Genomic DNA, 15,995 nt, shown 5'->3' on the forward strand with positions numbered 1-15,995 from the left:
CAATGAAGGTATCTTATTCCACCTCGTCATTTACTCCAACTCACACCTAGTTTTAGAAAAAATAATCTATGCAAGTTAATTAGATTGCAAATCAACTTTACAGAGAAGCGGTTACGTTACATTAAAAGCAAAAGCTTCATTTGTCTGGTGCTTTAAAAAAAATAACATTTATGTTTTAAGCCACAACCAATGAACAGATTTAAACACATTTCCCCAAAATACAAAACGGACTGCAGTTCTGGGCGGCTCTCGCTTCCAGAGTAGCGAAATGGAAATGGTGACATTTTTCCTTTTAAGTGGTGCTCGAGTGAGAAAGCTCAATCAGTCCCTACCTTACTGGACATCTTTCCAGTACCCCAGAGTGTAACGTGGAACACCGGTCTTTCAAAGCAGCAGAGAGAAGTGGCTAAATCACTGTGCAGATCAAGGCTCGCCTGTTCACCCAACAACGTCACATCATTCGCGGAGAGTGAACTTGCCTGTTGTTTCCCAAAGGCAATGCTGTCCCCGATAACGGCAGAATCTATCATCCCCTGCTGGACATCAATCAGTATCGTTTTATAAGATTCAGGTCTGGCTGACTGATCATCGAACTTGGCAAAGACCTGGCATTTCAAATTCTAGAGTCAAAGTAAAAATAATAGCATTCCAAGGATAAATTATAATTCCCGTAAAACAAATTACCAGAGCAGAACAATTTAGAAAACAACTTCAGACAACTTGTACTTAAAATAGATTGTTCTGAGTTACACATAATCAATAACACAGATATAACAATAATTGGAGCTATTCTGTTTAATGTTAAATACCAGGAGCAACGGTACCAGCCCCAGAGAATAAAAAGCCAGCAGAAAGCGGGAATGAAAATATTTCGGCTGCATCTGGGAAAATAGTTACAGGGGTTTACCACCATATAGTATGCACATGGAGATGGGCACTTGAAGATACTTGCCATTATTTTGAGTAGAGCAGCAGGTCAGATTCTTGAAAGCAAAACTTGCAGTTACTTACCAGATGATATCACTTGGCATTATTCCCAGGCAAACTAAAAGATAATCCATGCATTTTTCTGAAACTGCCTCTGGTTCTCTCCAATTCCATTTTCTTTCTGTTAGCTGTTTTCTGTTGGCCTTCCACTGTCTCCTCTCTCCATATGTATACATTTCTCTCTGTCTCCAACTTTTTCCTCCCTCTTTCCATAAGTTTCTCCTCTGTCTCATCTTGAATGACCTTGTAGCGCATGTGGAACTGCACTCGGTGCCTTCAAGAGACAAGGAAATTGGAGGGAAAAATATAAAAATAAACTTGAAGCACTTCTACCAGTAACAATGAAATTTTTTTCTAAATCCATTAAGATTTAAAAAAAATAATCGACGTTGGAGTACCACTGATGCTTTGTGCTATGGAAGTAGCGGTGAGTTGACAGAAGTTTGTGAAATCAAGTAACAAAAGCCATGTCAAATGTATGTGCGTGCATTAGGTCAAGATTAAAGATTTTTTATATGATGTTTGGAGTGTGGGGATGAGGAGAAAGACAGTTGCCTTGGTGTGAAATGTAATTTTAAGTTTAGAACTTTTTTTCCATGTACAGTGATTGGGTCTGCTTTATCCTATCAGGGCCCAGCTCCTCTCTTATCCATACAAGTCGAGGATGACTTGCTTCTACGCTAAAAATGAGCTCTCAGGTGACAGAAAAATCCAATGCGGGACCTACAGTCTTTATCACAGGTAGGGCAATGTTTGGAGGAATGGGAGGTTGTGGTGCCTGGGTTGCCGTGGGCTCCTTCTGCTGTTGACGCTTGGCTTCAGCTTGCTCTCAGCGAAGAGACTCGAGGTGTTCAGCGCCTTCTCGGATGCTTTTCCTCCATTTTGGGCGGTCTTGGGCCAGGGATTCCCAGGTGTTGATGGGAATGTTGTACTTTTTCAAGGAGGCTTTGAGGGTGTCCTTAAAGCGTTTCCGCTGCCCACCCGGGGCTCGCTTGCCATGTCGTAGCTCCGAGTAGAGTGCTTGTTTTGGGAGTCTCGTGGCAGGCATGCGGGTGTTGTGGCCCGTCCAGCGGAGTTGATTGAGCGTGGTCATTGCTTCGATGCTGGGAATATTGGCTTGAGCGAGAACACTGACATTGGTGCGCCTTTCCTGCCAGTGGATTTGCAGGACCTTGTGGAGGCAGCGATGGTGGTACTTCTCCAGTGTTTTGATGTGCCTGCTGTATATAGTCCATGTCTCTGAGCCATATAGGTGGACGGCTATCACTACTGCTCTATCGACCATGAGCTTGGTGCCGGGTTTGACGTCCTGGTCTTCAAACACTCTCTTCCTCAGACGACCGAAGGCAACACTGGTACACTGAAGGCGATGTTGAACCTTGTCGTCGATGTCTGCCCTTGTTGACAGTAGGCTTGTGAGGTATTGAAAATGGTCCACGTTGTTCAAGGCCTCGTCATGGATTTTGATAACCAGGGGGCAGTGCTGTGTGGTGGGGGCAGGTTGGTAGAGGACCTTTGTCTTACGGATGTTTAGTGTAAGGCCTATGCTCTCGTACGCCTCGGTGAAGGTGTTGACAATGGCTTGGAGTTCGGCCTCCAAGTGTGCGCAGACGCAAGCGTCGTCTTCGTACTGTAATTCGATGATGGAGGATGGGATGACCTTGGATCTGGCCTGGAGGCGATGGAGGTCTAACAGATTCCCGCTTCTCTTGTAATTTAGCTCCACTTCAGTGGGGAGCTTGCTGAGAGTGAGATGGAGCATTGCAGCAAGGAAAATCGAGAAGAGCATTGGTGCGATGATACAGCCCTGCTTGACCTGGGTCTGAACGTGGAATGGGTCTGTGGTGGATCTATTGGTCAGGATCACGGCTTGCATGTCATCAGGATAGAGTATAAAAGCAGCGACATCCTGCTACAACTGTACAGGGTATTGGTGAGGCCACACCTAGAGTGCTGCGTACAGTTTTGGTCTCTGTATTTAAGGAAGGATATACTTGCATTGGAGGCTGTTCAGAGAAGGTTCACTAGGTTGATTCAGGAGATGAGGGGTTTGACTTATGAAGATTTGTTGAGTAGCTTGGGCCTATACTCATTGGAGTTCAGAAGAATGAGGTGTGATCTTATCGAAACATATAAGATAATGGAGGGCTCGACAAAGTGGATACAGAGAGGATATTTCCACTCATAGGGGAAACTAAAACTAGGGGACATAGTCTCAGAATAAGGGGCCGCCCATTTAAAACTGAGATGAGGAGGAATTTCTTCTCTCAGAGGGTTGTAAATCTATGGAATTCTCTGCTCCAGAGAGCTGTGAAGGCTGGGTCATTAAATATATTTAAGGCGGAGATACAGATTTTTGAGCAATCAGGAATAACGGGTTATGGGGAGCGGGCAGGGAAGTGGAGTTGAGTCCATGATCAGATCAGCCATGATCTTATAAAATGGCAGAGCAGGCTCGAGGGGCCAAATGGCTTACTCCTGCTCCTATTTCTTATGTTCTTATCGTGGAGCAGGCAGAGTATGGTGACAAACTTTTGGGGGCAGCTGAATCTGAGGACACTCCATAATCCCTTATGGTTGACAGTGTCGAAGGCTTTTGTGAGGTCAAAGGCGACGATGTACAAGGATTGGTGCTGTTCCCTGCATTTCTCTTGTATCTGCCGCATGGTGAAGATCATGTCCATTGTGCCTCTTAGTGGGTGGAATCCGCATTGCGACTCTGGGCGGAGCTCTTCAGCCACAGAGAGGCGGTGATTGAGGAGCATTCTTGCGATGACTTTCCCAGTGGTCGACAGCAGGGAGATTCCTCTGTCGTCACCGCAGTCAGACTTGTCACCTTTCTTGAAGACGGTCATGATTACAGCACCTCTGAGATCTCCTGGCATGATCTCCTCCTTCCAGGTAAGAGAGATGAGATCATGAATCCATGCCAGTAGTGCTTCTCCGCCATGTTTTAGTGCTTTGGCGGGGATTCCATCTGCTCCCGATGCCATTGTTCTTCAGTTGTCAGATGGCCTTTTCAACCTCGTGCCGGGGTTGCGCTGAGATGGTGGCGGGTGGCATGCTGTGGGATGGAGTTGAGGACACTCACATCAAAGACAGAGTCTCGGTTAAGGAGATCCTCGAAGTGCTCCTTCCAACGGCCACTGACTGCCTCTGTCTTTGATGAGCACGTCACTGTTCTTGGCCAGCAGTAGGGTAGGGCCTTGGGCCGCAGATTGTGCTAAAGAATCCTCGCACATCATGGTTGTCGGCTATCTGCTGGATTTCTTGTGCTTTCTCCACCCACCATCTGTTCTTTAGGCCGAGGGCTTGAAAAGGCTATGCAATCCATCTGGCTTGTTCCAAATATTGATGACTTTCAATCACCTACTCCTTCAAATATCAATCCAATTCTCCCTTAAATGTTCCACACTACCTGTCACCACCTCTTCCCCGAGCAGATAATTCCACACAATCATCACCCTGTGTGGAAAGTAGATTCGACTAAACTACCTCTTCTGAGCTGAAGCTTGAGACGTCTGGTTCTTGTGTTTGTGATAATCTTGAATATGTTCAATTTATTTACTTCTTACTAATATCTCACCATCATAATAAACAATCAGAAGGGTTTTGACTTCTTCTCATAGCCAATGCTTCAACAACAGCATGCATTTATACAAAGCCTTTAACAGGCAAAAATATTCCAAAGTATTTCAAGAATGGATACCATCCAAGGGGATATTATGAGAATGCAAAAGCTTGGTCAAGGAGGGGGGTTTTAGTCTTAAGAGAGGCAAGGGAGATGGAGAGCTTGTGGGAGAGGGGGAGAAGAGTGGGTTTTAGTGAGGAAACTCCAACTCTTAGGGCCCAGGCAGCTAAAGTCATAACCACCAATAGTGAAGCAAAGGGAGGGTCTTCATGAGAGATGTGCCACAGGCAGGGAGAGTTCGAGGATTATACAACTGGAGGAAGTTACAGAGGTAGAGAAAAGCAAGGCCAATAATAGATTTAAACACAAGGATGAGAATTTTAAACTTGGGCCAATCAGCAAGAATAGGGGTAATAGGTACATGGCACTTACTGTGAGATAGGATATATGTAGTTTTGGATGAGATGAAGTTCGTAGAAGATGGTAGCCTGGCCAGTCGAGTATTAGATTAACCGAGTCTGGAGATGACAATGTATGGTTGATGGTTTCAGTGCAGCTGGGCTGAGGTAGGGTAGAGGGAGACCATGACAGTAATTGTGGAAATACGCAATCATTGTGATGGACGAGATATGCAGGTCAAAAGATCAGCTCAGTGTCAAATCGGACACCAAAGTTGTGAAGTCTGTTCAGCCTCAAACTTTGGCTGGAGTCATTGGCAAGGGTAGAGTATGTGGTGGGCACTAAAGACAATGACTTTGGTCCACCTGATAGTTCGCTAGAGGATATTTGTGTCTCACCCATTACTAGATGTTGGACCAGATTGAAAAAGCTGGTGAAGAGCAAGAGCTGGATGTCATCAACGTATATGTGGAAATGGACCCCAAGTTTGTGGATACTATCTCCAAGCAGCATCATGTAGATGAGGAAGGCCAAGAAATCCAGTTACAGTTGCCAACAAAGTTTATAAATTTCTTCAAAGAAATCCCAATTTGTTAATCAAGACTTCTCTCCCATATATCTATGCTGGCCCCCTCTTAACATACAACCACTATCTGGTTGTTATCCCCTTTTAGAATTCCTGCAGATGTTTGGTTCACAGGCCTGGTTGCCCTAGTTGCCCAATGCCCCTTAAGGATTGGTGTTATATTTGCTACTTTCCAATTCTCAGGCACAATTCCCACCTATAATGATTTTCTCAAGGATGTGACCGACTTTACTAGCCATTTCTTTAAGTGCTTGTGTAAAGTCCATCAAGTGCCTCATCATCCTCAGCCTACCAGTGACCATCTTATCTGATACTTCTATTTCTGGAAATTCAATTTCTATGCTGGGAAGATGAACAATGATCTACATCTGCAGCACAGAGAAAAATGTATTTATAGTACAGGTTGTACCTCTCCCGTCCGGGACTCTAGTCCAGAAACATCCCTGGTCCGGCATCATTCCCGGTCGTGGTCACATCCTGTGCGGTTCACTAGGATTGAAAAAAAATGTAAAGATTCTGAGCGACAAAATGCTGCGCAGTAGGCTTCTGCACAGCGCATGCGCAGAACGCGGCCGGGTCATTGGCAGCAGCAGCCTCCAGAAAAGGAGTGCCAAACGAGCACCACAAGAGAGGGAGACGTGAGCGTGGCGGAGGTGTTCAGGGGCCCGAGCGCTGTCATCAGGAACCGGTAAGTTTAAGGTCGGCGTGACCCCCCATCGTCCGGAAAATTCTCTGATCCGGCACCGGTCAAGTCCCAAGGGTGCCGGATCAGAGAGGTACAAAGCTGTACTATATTTGCTATGCCCTGGTCACTTAATTGAATGTAATTCAGTGTTATCCAATAGAAACCACAGGAATCTACAGCAATACTGTTTTAGCCACATGCACTAAATTTAGTGCGAATGCATCTTACATAATGATATATTACAGGTAATTATACTTTGTGTGTATATATTTACTTAACATCTAACACCATTCAGTGAAAAACCTTTCAGTCTTTTTCACCAAAGTTTGGAATTCTGGCTTGAAGCTATCAGACTCAGCAAATCTTAATGAAACTTCCAAGTTTTTGTCCAGCAGTTGGGAGTGGTACTTTGGACTTCCAGAGTGATTGCTGCGAATGTTAATTCTCATGAGATGTGCCAGACACACCTTTGCTCTCCATTCAGAACATTGCTGCTTGCCTTTTGCCCTGTTGGAGCTGCTCATTATTGGCTTGGTTTGCTTTCTTCTGTTGGCCTGGAGTGATCATTCAGATTCCATACAATATTGCTGAAGTCTGACATTTTCACATTAAAATGTCTTAACAAATAACCAATAAGCTGTAATCGAGGAAAGTGTGGAAAGTATTTTTATCTAAGGTGATACCATACGGTATTTGTGTGCCTTTTGATTAAAATGGAGTCCTGGCCCTTCCAGAACTTTCTGCATTTTAGCAGTCAGCTTGCATAAACAGCTAAACCTGCTGTGAGATGGCTGATGGCCATCAGACAGCTAGGAGACAAGTCATGCTGAGACAAGTAACCCCCCATGGTGCTCTCCTATTGTCTACACTACAGGAGTTCCATGTCACCCCACCCTTATCTTCTAGCCATTATCTCTTTCCGAGACCTCATCCATTTGATGCAAACAGATAAACTGACCAGGAAATTGAAACAATCCTGACACAATACAAGACAGGTGATAGCCCATTACCTATGACTCATGGAGTAATGGCCGTTTGGCTTTCTGATAACCCTGACAAAAGGAAATATCTGGACACCATGTCAGGACCAGGATATAGTAATTAACTCTTTATCTGTATTCACTGACTGTGAGACAGAGCAATACACAGGCAGAGGCCAGAACTTTGGTTTTACTGTATAAATATCTTGTTAAACTGAACCATTTCGGAGGTGTTCATTTAGCCCTTGACTGAGTGAAACCTACCCCTTGCGAGCAAGTAAATTAAAGAAACTTCTACCGGAGCTGTAAGTGTCGGAGTCATTCTTTTCGGAGGTCGAGATTTCGACAGTGATTGGAGGTTCCACCGAGATGCATACTCTCTGTTCTGTGAGTAAAACGGATACAGGCATAGTGCCTCTCCAGTGAAAGGCTTCGGTGGCCAAACAAGGTGAGCCTTTGCTCACAAGAGGTTTCTTCACTGTTGAATCGCAGATGTAATCTGTTGTCCACAGCTGAGGTACTGCATCTACAAGACTCGGCATTTAAAAGTTAAAGGTATTTTTTTTATAACCATTTCTTTCTCAGCTCGCCAGCAGAAGAGAACAGGTTCTGGAAAAAACCTCGAGACAGCCCGGGGAAGGTTTCAGTAGGTAAGGGAGCGCTAGTCGATCGAAAAGGGTTCCAGGTTCTTATGTGATAAGATTTTTATTGTTTTTAATTCGGAAGGGGTTCTTATGTGATAAGACTATTAAAAAAAAAAGAAAAAAGAAAGCGCTAATCGATCGAAGGTTCTTATGTGATAAGATTTTTATTGTTTTTAATTCGGAAGGGGTTCTTATGTGATAAGACAATAAAAAAAAAAGAGCGCAATCGATCAAAGAGTTTGGGTACGGAACCTTAAGTTTTATCAGCTGTTATTAGGATAAGTTAAGGACTCGGTCTGTAGTGGCGTACAACGCAGACTGAGAATTTGTTTAGAGGTTATGATTTGTGTACTCACGGGAATATTGTTTGTTGTCCTTGTATTACTGTTGGGTGCAATACCTTTATGAGTCATTGCCATTAGAGAAACGGGAAGAGTCACTAGGGAAAGTTGTGATTCGAAAAAAAAAAACACAAGGATTGATTAGGAAAAGAAACAGTAACTGATTGATCAACTACGATTGGTTCGTGCCAACATATCTCACACACCCAGACTGAGCCCGAATTAAGAGCCTTTTCAGGCCACGTAACGGCCAGGAGAAGTGGGCGTAGAGAACTCGGTTGGCCGAAAGGATTGTGAGATCAGAAACTGTGGGAAAATCTTAATCATCCAGAATGGGTGCCGGAGCAAGTTAAAACACCACAAAAGGCACACCAGCCTATGTCATGCTCCAGAATTGTGGTCAGTCTTCAATTGACCAACGAAACAAAAACGGTAAAGTGGACTAAGGGTGAAAACAGGCCATTTCCACCCGATGGTTCATTTAATTTAGAGAGAACAACTTGTCTCCAGGAGTGTCTTATAAACAGAGATCCAGGTAGAAAAAAAAAGGAAAGTAATAGAAAAGGCCTGGGTTCCGATTCTTCAAGTCCATGTAAAATTAACAGAGGAAGTAAATCAAATGTAAAAAAAAAAGAGAACCTGATAGTGACTTATGGATTCAAAAAAAAATGAAGCTAGCAAAAGAAAAAGCTTTATTGAATGGAGAGAGACTTGTGAATGTCTTGTCTTTCAATGAGAGTGCGTGAATGTCTTGTCTTTGAATGAGAGTGCTTCTGTCTTTTTTCCTTGTGTCTGGAAGCCTGTTTGGAAAGGTTGTGGAACTGCCTGTTTGTTTTAGCTCCACCCACTTTTTCAAACAAAGTGAAGTTTTTTTAACCCTTCATAGTGTTGTCCTGTATGTGGGAAGTTTAAGACATTTTAAGTTAGAAGCGCAGGTGTGGATTTATTCGGATGAGAGGTTACAGAGCTAGGAAATGCACAAAGGATAGGTTTGTTGAGACATGGTCCCGGTGGTTAAAAGTTGTAATGCCTTTTTTTTTAAAAAAGCCTTTGTGGGTCTCTCGAGGTGCAGGCTGGGGGAGTGCACTCTCATTGTCCTTGGTGTAAATTCTTGGTACAAAAGCTTCTAGCTCAGTAAGAGGATTTTTTTTGATAAAGAGTGGCAGTACAATAGTTGAATTGGGATTTTGAGATATTTCAGGTGATCTCTTGATCAACATTTTGGGTGTATTGGAAAAATCTTGGGTTTGGAAGCCTTTTAATAAAATTAGAAAACAAGTACTTTACATTCTGTGATCTGTGAATCACCATAAGCATAAATGAGAAGTCCGTGTAACACACAGATTTGTCCAGTTCAGAAGCCCACACAAATGGAGGTTTGTCCATGACCTACGAGCTGTGAATGAATCTACTATATTCTCACAATGCTTAAAGGCTGTGGAATGAAGTATCCCGGAATGCTTTCCAGAACCTTAAGCAGTCCCTCACTTCAGCACCAGCCTTGGGATTACCAGATTACACTAAGCTATTCAACTTATTTGTGCATCACAAGTCGGATTTTGCACAATCTGTTTTGACTCAGTTACATGGGGACAGGCAGCGACCGGTAGCATATTTCAGTACCCAACTAGACCCAGTGGGACGCGGACTATCGGGATGTCTTCCTTCGTTGGCAGCAGCTTATTATGCTATGCAACAGGCTCAGACAATAACTCTAAATCATCAGACCATTTTGTATATCCCACACTCTGTCGAGATTTTACTTACTAAATGTGCCACCCAACACCTAACCTCCGCAAGAACCACTAAATACGAGGTCGAACTGTTATCAAATCCGAATCTTATCATCAAAAGATGCACTACCTTAAATCCAGCCACTCTACTCCCCACGGAAGACGACGGCGAACCCCATTCATGTGAAATGGTAACCGAATTAGTGACTAAACCACGTATCAATCTAACAGATGTACCAATGTGTAACCCTGAGCTAGTGTACTATGTTGACGGATCAGCCTTACGAAATGATAGGGGCCAACCTAGAGCGGCTTATGCAATTGTAACTCAGTTTAATGTTGTCGAAACAGCCTCTCTTCCAGACTCCTTTTCAGCCCAATAAGCCGAATTGTTTGCGTTAACTCGAGCCTGTATTCTGGCTGAAGGACACACAGTTAATATCTACACTGACTCCAGGTATGCTTTTGGGGTATCACATGACTATGGACAAATTTGGAAGATTCGCGGGTACCTGACTTCTTCAGGAACCCCTATCAAAAATGCAGAACAAGTGGAAAATCTCCTGCGAGCCATTCAATGCCCTTTGAAACTTGCCATTATCAAATGCCAAGCACATACAGGCCAGTCGAATGAGGTGGCACTTGGGAATGCCAGAGCTGATAATGCAGCTAAGTCAGCAGCTCTGTCGAAAGGGGGGATGCAGGTGTCATTGTTCCCACTAAGGAAAAATAATTGCTCAGACCCACCACCCACTATTAATGACGTGCTGGCCTTTCAGACACAGGCCAGTACGGAGGAGGTGGTGACCTGGACGAAGGATCAATGTTATAAAAATCCAGAAGGAATATGGGTTCACCATGACGGCCGCGTGGTGGCCCCTAGATCCTTACTTCCATGGATTGCCCGATGTGTTCATACATTCACACATGCAGGCAAAGGGGGATTGGCAGATTATATTTTGGCAACTTGGTATGCACCAGGTATTTCGGCAATTGCAAAACAAATCTGTGAAAATTGTGTTACCTGTCAGACAATGAATCCGGGTAAGACGGAAAAAGTAGAATCTGCCTCCCACCCAAATCCAGTCGGGCCTTTTGTACATTTACAAATGGATTTTATTGAATTACCTATGTGTATGGGATTCAAGTATGTATTAGTTATTGTAGATGTGTTCTCTAGATGGATTGAAGCCTTTCCATGTAAAAAGACCGATGCCACTACTGTTGCTAAATGTTTGTTAAAAGAAATTGTACCGCGCTTCGGAATCCCTGCTAAGCTTTCTAGTGCTAACGGGTCACATTTCACGGGAACTGTTATAAGAGAAATGTGTAAAGCTTTACAGATTAATCAACGTTTTAATTGCAGTTATCATCCACAATCAGCTGGACTTGTTGAAAGATATAGTGGAATGCTTAAAAATAAGCTGGCAAAACTATGCAATGATACTGGACTGAAATGGACAGAACTGCTGCCCTTAGCTTTGATGGTAATGCGATCTGCAACCAACAGAACAACAGGCCTGTCACCGCATGAGATAGTTATGGGACGTCCCCAACGACTACCTTTTACAGCACCATTTACTGCAAAACAGATGGACATCCACAAAATGGAGGAAAATATGTTGAATTATTGTATTGCACTAACCAAATGTATTTCCAGCTTTCATTCACAGGTAAAGGAAGCTCAAGTCAAGCCAGCGGAAGGGAAGTGTCATAACCTGGAGCCAGGGGAATTCGTTTACATCAAGATTTTTAAAAGGAAAAGCAGTCTACAGCCAAGATTCGAAGGACCATACCAGGTCTTGCTGGCGACCAATACTGCAATCAAGGTAAAGGAAAGACCAACATGGATCCACGCATCCCATTGCAAACGGGCACCCGACCAGGAGGAAGGGACGAAGGAATCAGAGGAACAGAAAAAGGAAGACTGAATAAGGAACTGTATGGACTATGGGGACTGATGGTGCTGGGCTTGACAGGGTTTTACTTCACATTATTGATTACACCAGGGGTACAGACCCGCCACCGAAGGGAATTGCACGTAAACGTATTTATGGCACTGAGTCATAGGTATGCTCAAGAAAGAAACTTGTCGAGTTGTTGGATATGTTCCCATGTACCTGTCCACTCCAGGGGGGTATTCCCCTGAGATCTGTCCCCTTTAACGAATCAGAAATGGTAGAATGGTTGACAGTGCAAAACAGGACAAAACTAACTAAGGGGCCAGAAACGAAGGAGCAAACAGAATGGAGGTCGGCAGGGTATAAACTCACAGCCTTCCAGGGATGGTACCAGCCCAATTATGATAATAACCATCAGTCTCCCTTCCTAAGCATTACTCCCAGAATAAGAAATCCTGAAGGTATAATATGCCTAGTGAGTAATGAAACTAAAGAAAATGGAAATGGAGAGACTGTACAAGATCAGAATGGATTGAGTTGTCCTTGTGAAGGACAAAATGGGGGAATGTGGAAAGTATTTTTATCTAAGCTGATACCATACGGTATTTGTGTGCCTTTTGATTAAAATGGAGTCCTGGCCCTTCCAGAACTTTCTGCATTTTAGCAGTCAGCTTGCATAAACAGCTAAACCTGCTGTGAGATGGCTGATGGCCATCAGACAGCTAGGAGACAAGTCATGCTGAGACAAGTAACCCCCCATGGTGCTCTCCTATTGTCTACACTACAGGAGTTCCATGTCATCCCACCCTTATCTTCTAGCCATTATCTCTTTCCGAGACCTCATCCATTTGATGCAAACAGATAAACTGACCAGGAAATTGAAACAATCCTGACACAATACAAGACAGGTGATAGCCCATTACCTATGACTCATGGAGTAATGGCCGTTTGGCTTTCTGATAACCCTGACAAAAGGAAATATCTGGACACCATGTCAGGACCAGGATATAGTAATTAACTCTTTATCTGTATTCACTGACTGTGAGACAGAGCAATACACAGGCAGAGGCCAGAACTTTGGTTTTACTGTATAAATATCTTGTTAAACTGAACCATTTCGGAGGTGTTCATTTAGCCCTTGACTGAGTGAAACCTACCCCTTGCGAGCAAGTAAATTAAAGAAACTTCTACCGGAGCTGTAAGTGTCGGAGTCATTCTTTTCGGAGGTCGAGATTTCGACAAAAGCACATACAATTAAACACTTGTGCGCTCTGCTTTTCATCTTAAAAAACATACAAAAAGATTCAAATACACATGCATATACTATGCAAATAAGCAGCGAGGTCACATGCCTAAAGAGTATCAATTACTTTTTGTTTAGCCTAATTAGTCCTATGTAGCGAGTAGCCAACATATTGGGACAACCCTGCTGTAATCTTTGAATGATCCCACCATTTCTAATTTCCCGTGAATATATTTATAGAAATACTTAATATTCCTAATATACCCAGGGATCTTATCAGTTTTTATTTTAGGTCCCTAGATCAATTTTGTAATCTTTACCTTGGTTTGTATATTTGTAAAAGCTACAAGTTGCACAAAGAAAATTACGAGAGGTATTGTGTGGCAATCTCCATCGAGTGGGTCAAAAATTCCAGCCTTGCTGGCTCTGTACGAAATGCGCACAGACCCGGCGAGGCCTCGCAAAAGCCGGTTTTTGGGGCAAGATGTGCATGCGCCGAAAACCAGCTTTTCCGATCTGTCAAGATTTCTTTTGACAGATCCTCTGCATCCCCGGGAGAATGACATACGCGTGGGAGAGATCGGGCTATTTGCCCATCTTTTGCCCTGCGAATGTCCTTCAAAAGTTTTATGCCTGGTAAAAGCAGGCTCATAGCTTACTTTTGCCAGCACAAGAGTTTTAAAACATAAAAATTAAATTTAATCCATTTATATGTTAAAAACCCTGTCCATTAAGGTAAGTTTATTTTTAACCCTATTAAAACAACTTTTTTTCCAAAATATTTAATTATAATTACGCTGTGCTTATTTTAGGAAGGTTTTCCCATTGATAGTAATGGGAACTCGCACAAACGGAGTTCCCATTTTTATCAATGAGAATACTACCTAATGATTGGTGGTCCAGGCCCACATGATTCCAGCATTTCGTACGTATGGGGAAGTTATCTCCCCGTACGCTGCGCAGCAAATGAAGGCCTCTGACTGCAATCGTAGGTTTCTCCGTGACCACCAGGTATTCTTGTTAAAAACATTTCGGCTTGGAGGCGTTTGTCCAAAGGAAGCCTCTGACCGCAATTTTCCTCCCATTATGACAGCCATGTATCAATGCTTCGTTTTTTTTAGTAATAAGAAGCAGGTTTCTGTGACTTGTTTACACGCTAAGAGCTCTGGGAATTTAAAAAAAAATTACCATTCATTTGTTGCAATTACCAATTTACAGAAGGAAGTTTATGCTCATCATTTATCTACTGTTGTAACACTGTGTACTACAAATACATAATTTAAATTTGTTCCATCAGTGATACAAGGTCAGAAAAATACTTAAAAGCATTGAGATTGATCTACCAACAGGTTAAATATTTTTTTCCTTCAATATAGCATTTTCTTTGAGAAAGGCCCATAATACAATACATATCAGCCCTGAATTTGTGGACCCTACTGGGGTGCGTATGCGCCTGCCGAGGCCGCGCAAGTTCCGGATTTAGGCATGCGAAGCACATGCGCCTAAACCCGGAACTTGCAACCTTTCAAGAATCCTGACAGATTCACCGCATCAGAAAGTAAAGGACCTCTGCTGGTGGAGAGTTGGGCTACTTGCCCAACTCCTGCCCAGTGAATGCCCTTGAAATTCTTTCCACTGACTTTTAAAGCACAAAATAATAATTTTTCTCATTTAATTTAAACATTTAAAATCCTGTTAAATAAGTTAAGTTTATTGTTAGACCCTTTAAAATATGTAAATTAATTTTTTGGAATCACCGTAACTATGAATGGGAATACCCCCATTTTGATTGGTTGGGCCAGCTCACGTGATCCCAGGGTCAAGTACGAAGCCCATACGCTCCTGGGATACGTGGGCCTCTACGCAGGCCTTCGCATAGAGGCCCAGGACCGCAAGTCGTCGAACCTCCGGGACCACCAGGTATTTTTGTAGAAATTTTAGCGGTCGGAGGCATCCGCCCGCGGAAAGCCTCCGACTGCAAATTTTGGGCCATCATGATTGAAAAGGAGATTAGGCAGATAAAGTAATATGGTCAGATAGCATCAAGCTGGGACTTGAAACATCTGTAGATTATAGGTGGAAGGGAAGACCAAGCAGTTCTCCACTTTTGGCATCATGGAAAAGGATGAGTTAGAATAGGAGATAGTGTGAAGAGTCTTGAGAGCAACATAATGAGGATGCAGTGAGTAGGAAGCTTGTGTGGGATGCCATATTTAGAGCAATGTAGAATGTTCAGAATGACAGCCATCGTAGTCTCGATAAAACAGACAAGAAAGGTAGCGATAGAAGTTTGTAAATTAGAAGTGATATAAATCAAGTCCATTAGACCCAATACAATCCAGGTACAAACCTGATACTGACAAAAACAGCTGGGTTTTAAAATCCTTTCGAGATCATTTTACCTTTTTGTAACTTTTCATTGCCCAACTACAATGGGAATCTGATACAAATAGCTGCTATTTTTAATCACTACTTCGAATTCCAAAATTTTCATTTTAGCCCTTTGTTTTATATAAGAACATAAGATAAAGATATGGCACATCTAAAGCCGTCCAAAACTGTACTGATGATGGCATTTCTGGGTTTACACTCTTACTTTCTAGGAAATTATAAAGAACATTCCAAGGGATTTAGTCAGTGAGTACATGACATGGCAGGTTGTATATAGCTGAACAGCCTTTTCTCATTTCATTCTTTAGATTATCTCAAATATGATGCAATAAGGTGAATGTAATGGAAGGAGTAACATTGTGGGGGAGCGACAAGGGCAAGAGGAAAGAAAGTGCCTTCTGTGTAAAACATTCCCTCAATAAAAACAGAAATTTAGCTTGTGCCAAAGCTGTATTAGCAGACAAAACATCACAA

The 15,995-nt window shown here is 43.0% G+C and overlaps 1 protein-coding gene across 1 annotated transcript in view; it reads right to left on the reverse strand.

The window, feature by feature from the left end:
• Positions 1–473, reverse strand: part of LOC139276178 (sorting nexin-9-like) — a 122,027-nt gene extending 121,554 nt beyond the window's left edge. Inside the window, exon 1 of the mRNA XM_070893762.1 lies at positions 333–473. Coding sequence (XP_070749863.1) covers positions 333–344 — 12 coding nt within the window. The 5' untranslated portion in view covers positions 345–473. The remainder of the gene's footprint in view (positions 1–332) is intronic.
• Between the last annotated feature and the right edge of the window lie 15,522 nt (positions 474–15,995).

Source organism: Pristiophorus japonicus, chromosome 11 (assembly GCF_044704955.1).
Source record: "Pristiophorus japonicus isolate sPriJap1 chromosome 11, sPriJap1.hap1, whole genome shotgun sequence".
In the NCBI taxonomy this organism is placed as follows: domain Eukaryota; kingdom Metazoa; phylum Chordata; class Chondrichthyes; family Pristiophoridae; genus Pristiophorus; species Pristiophorus japonicus.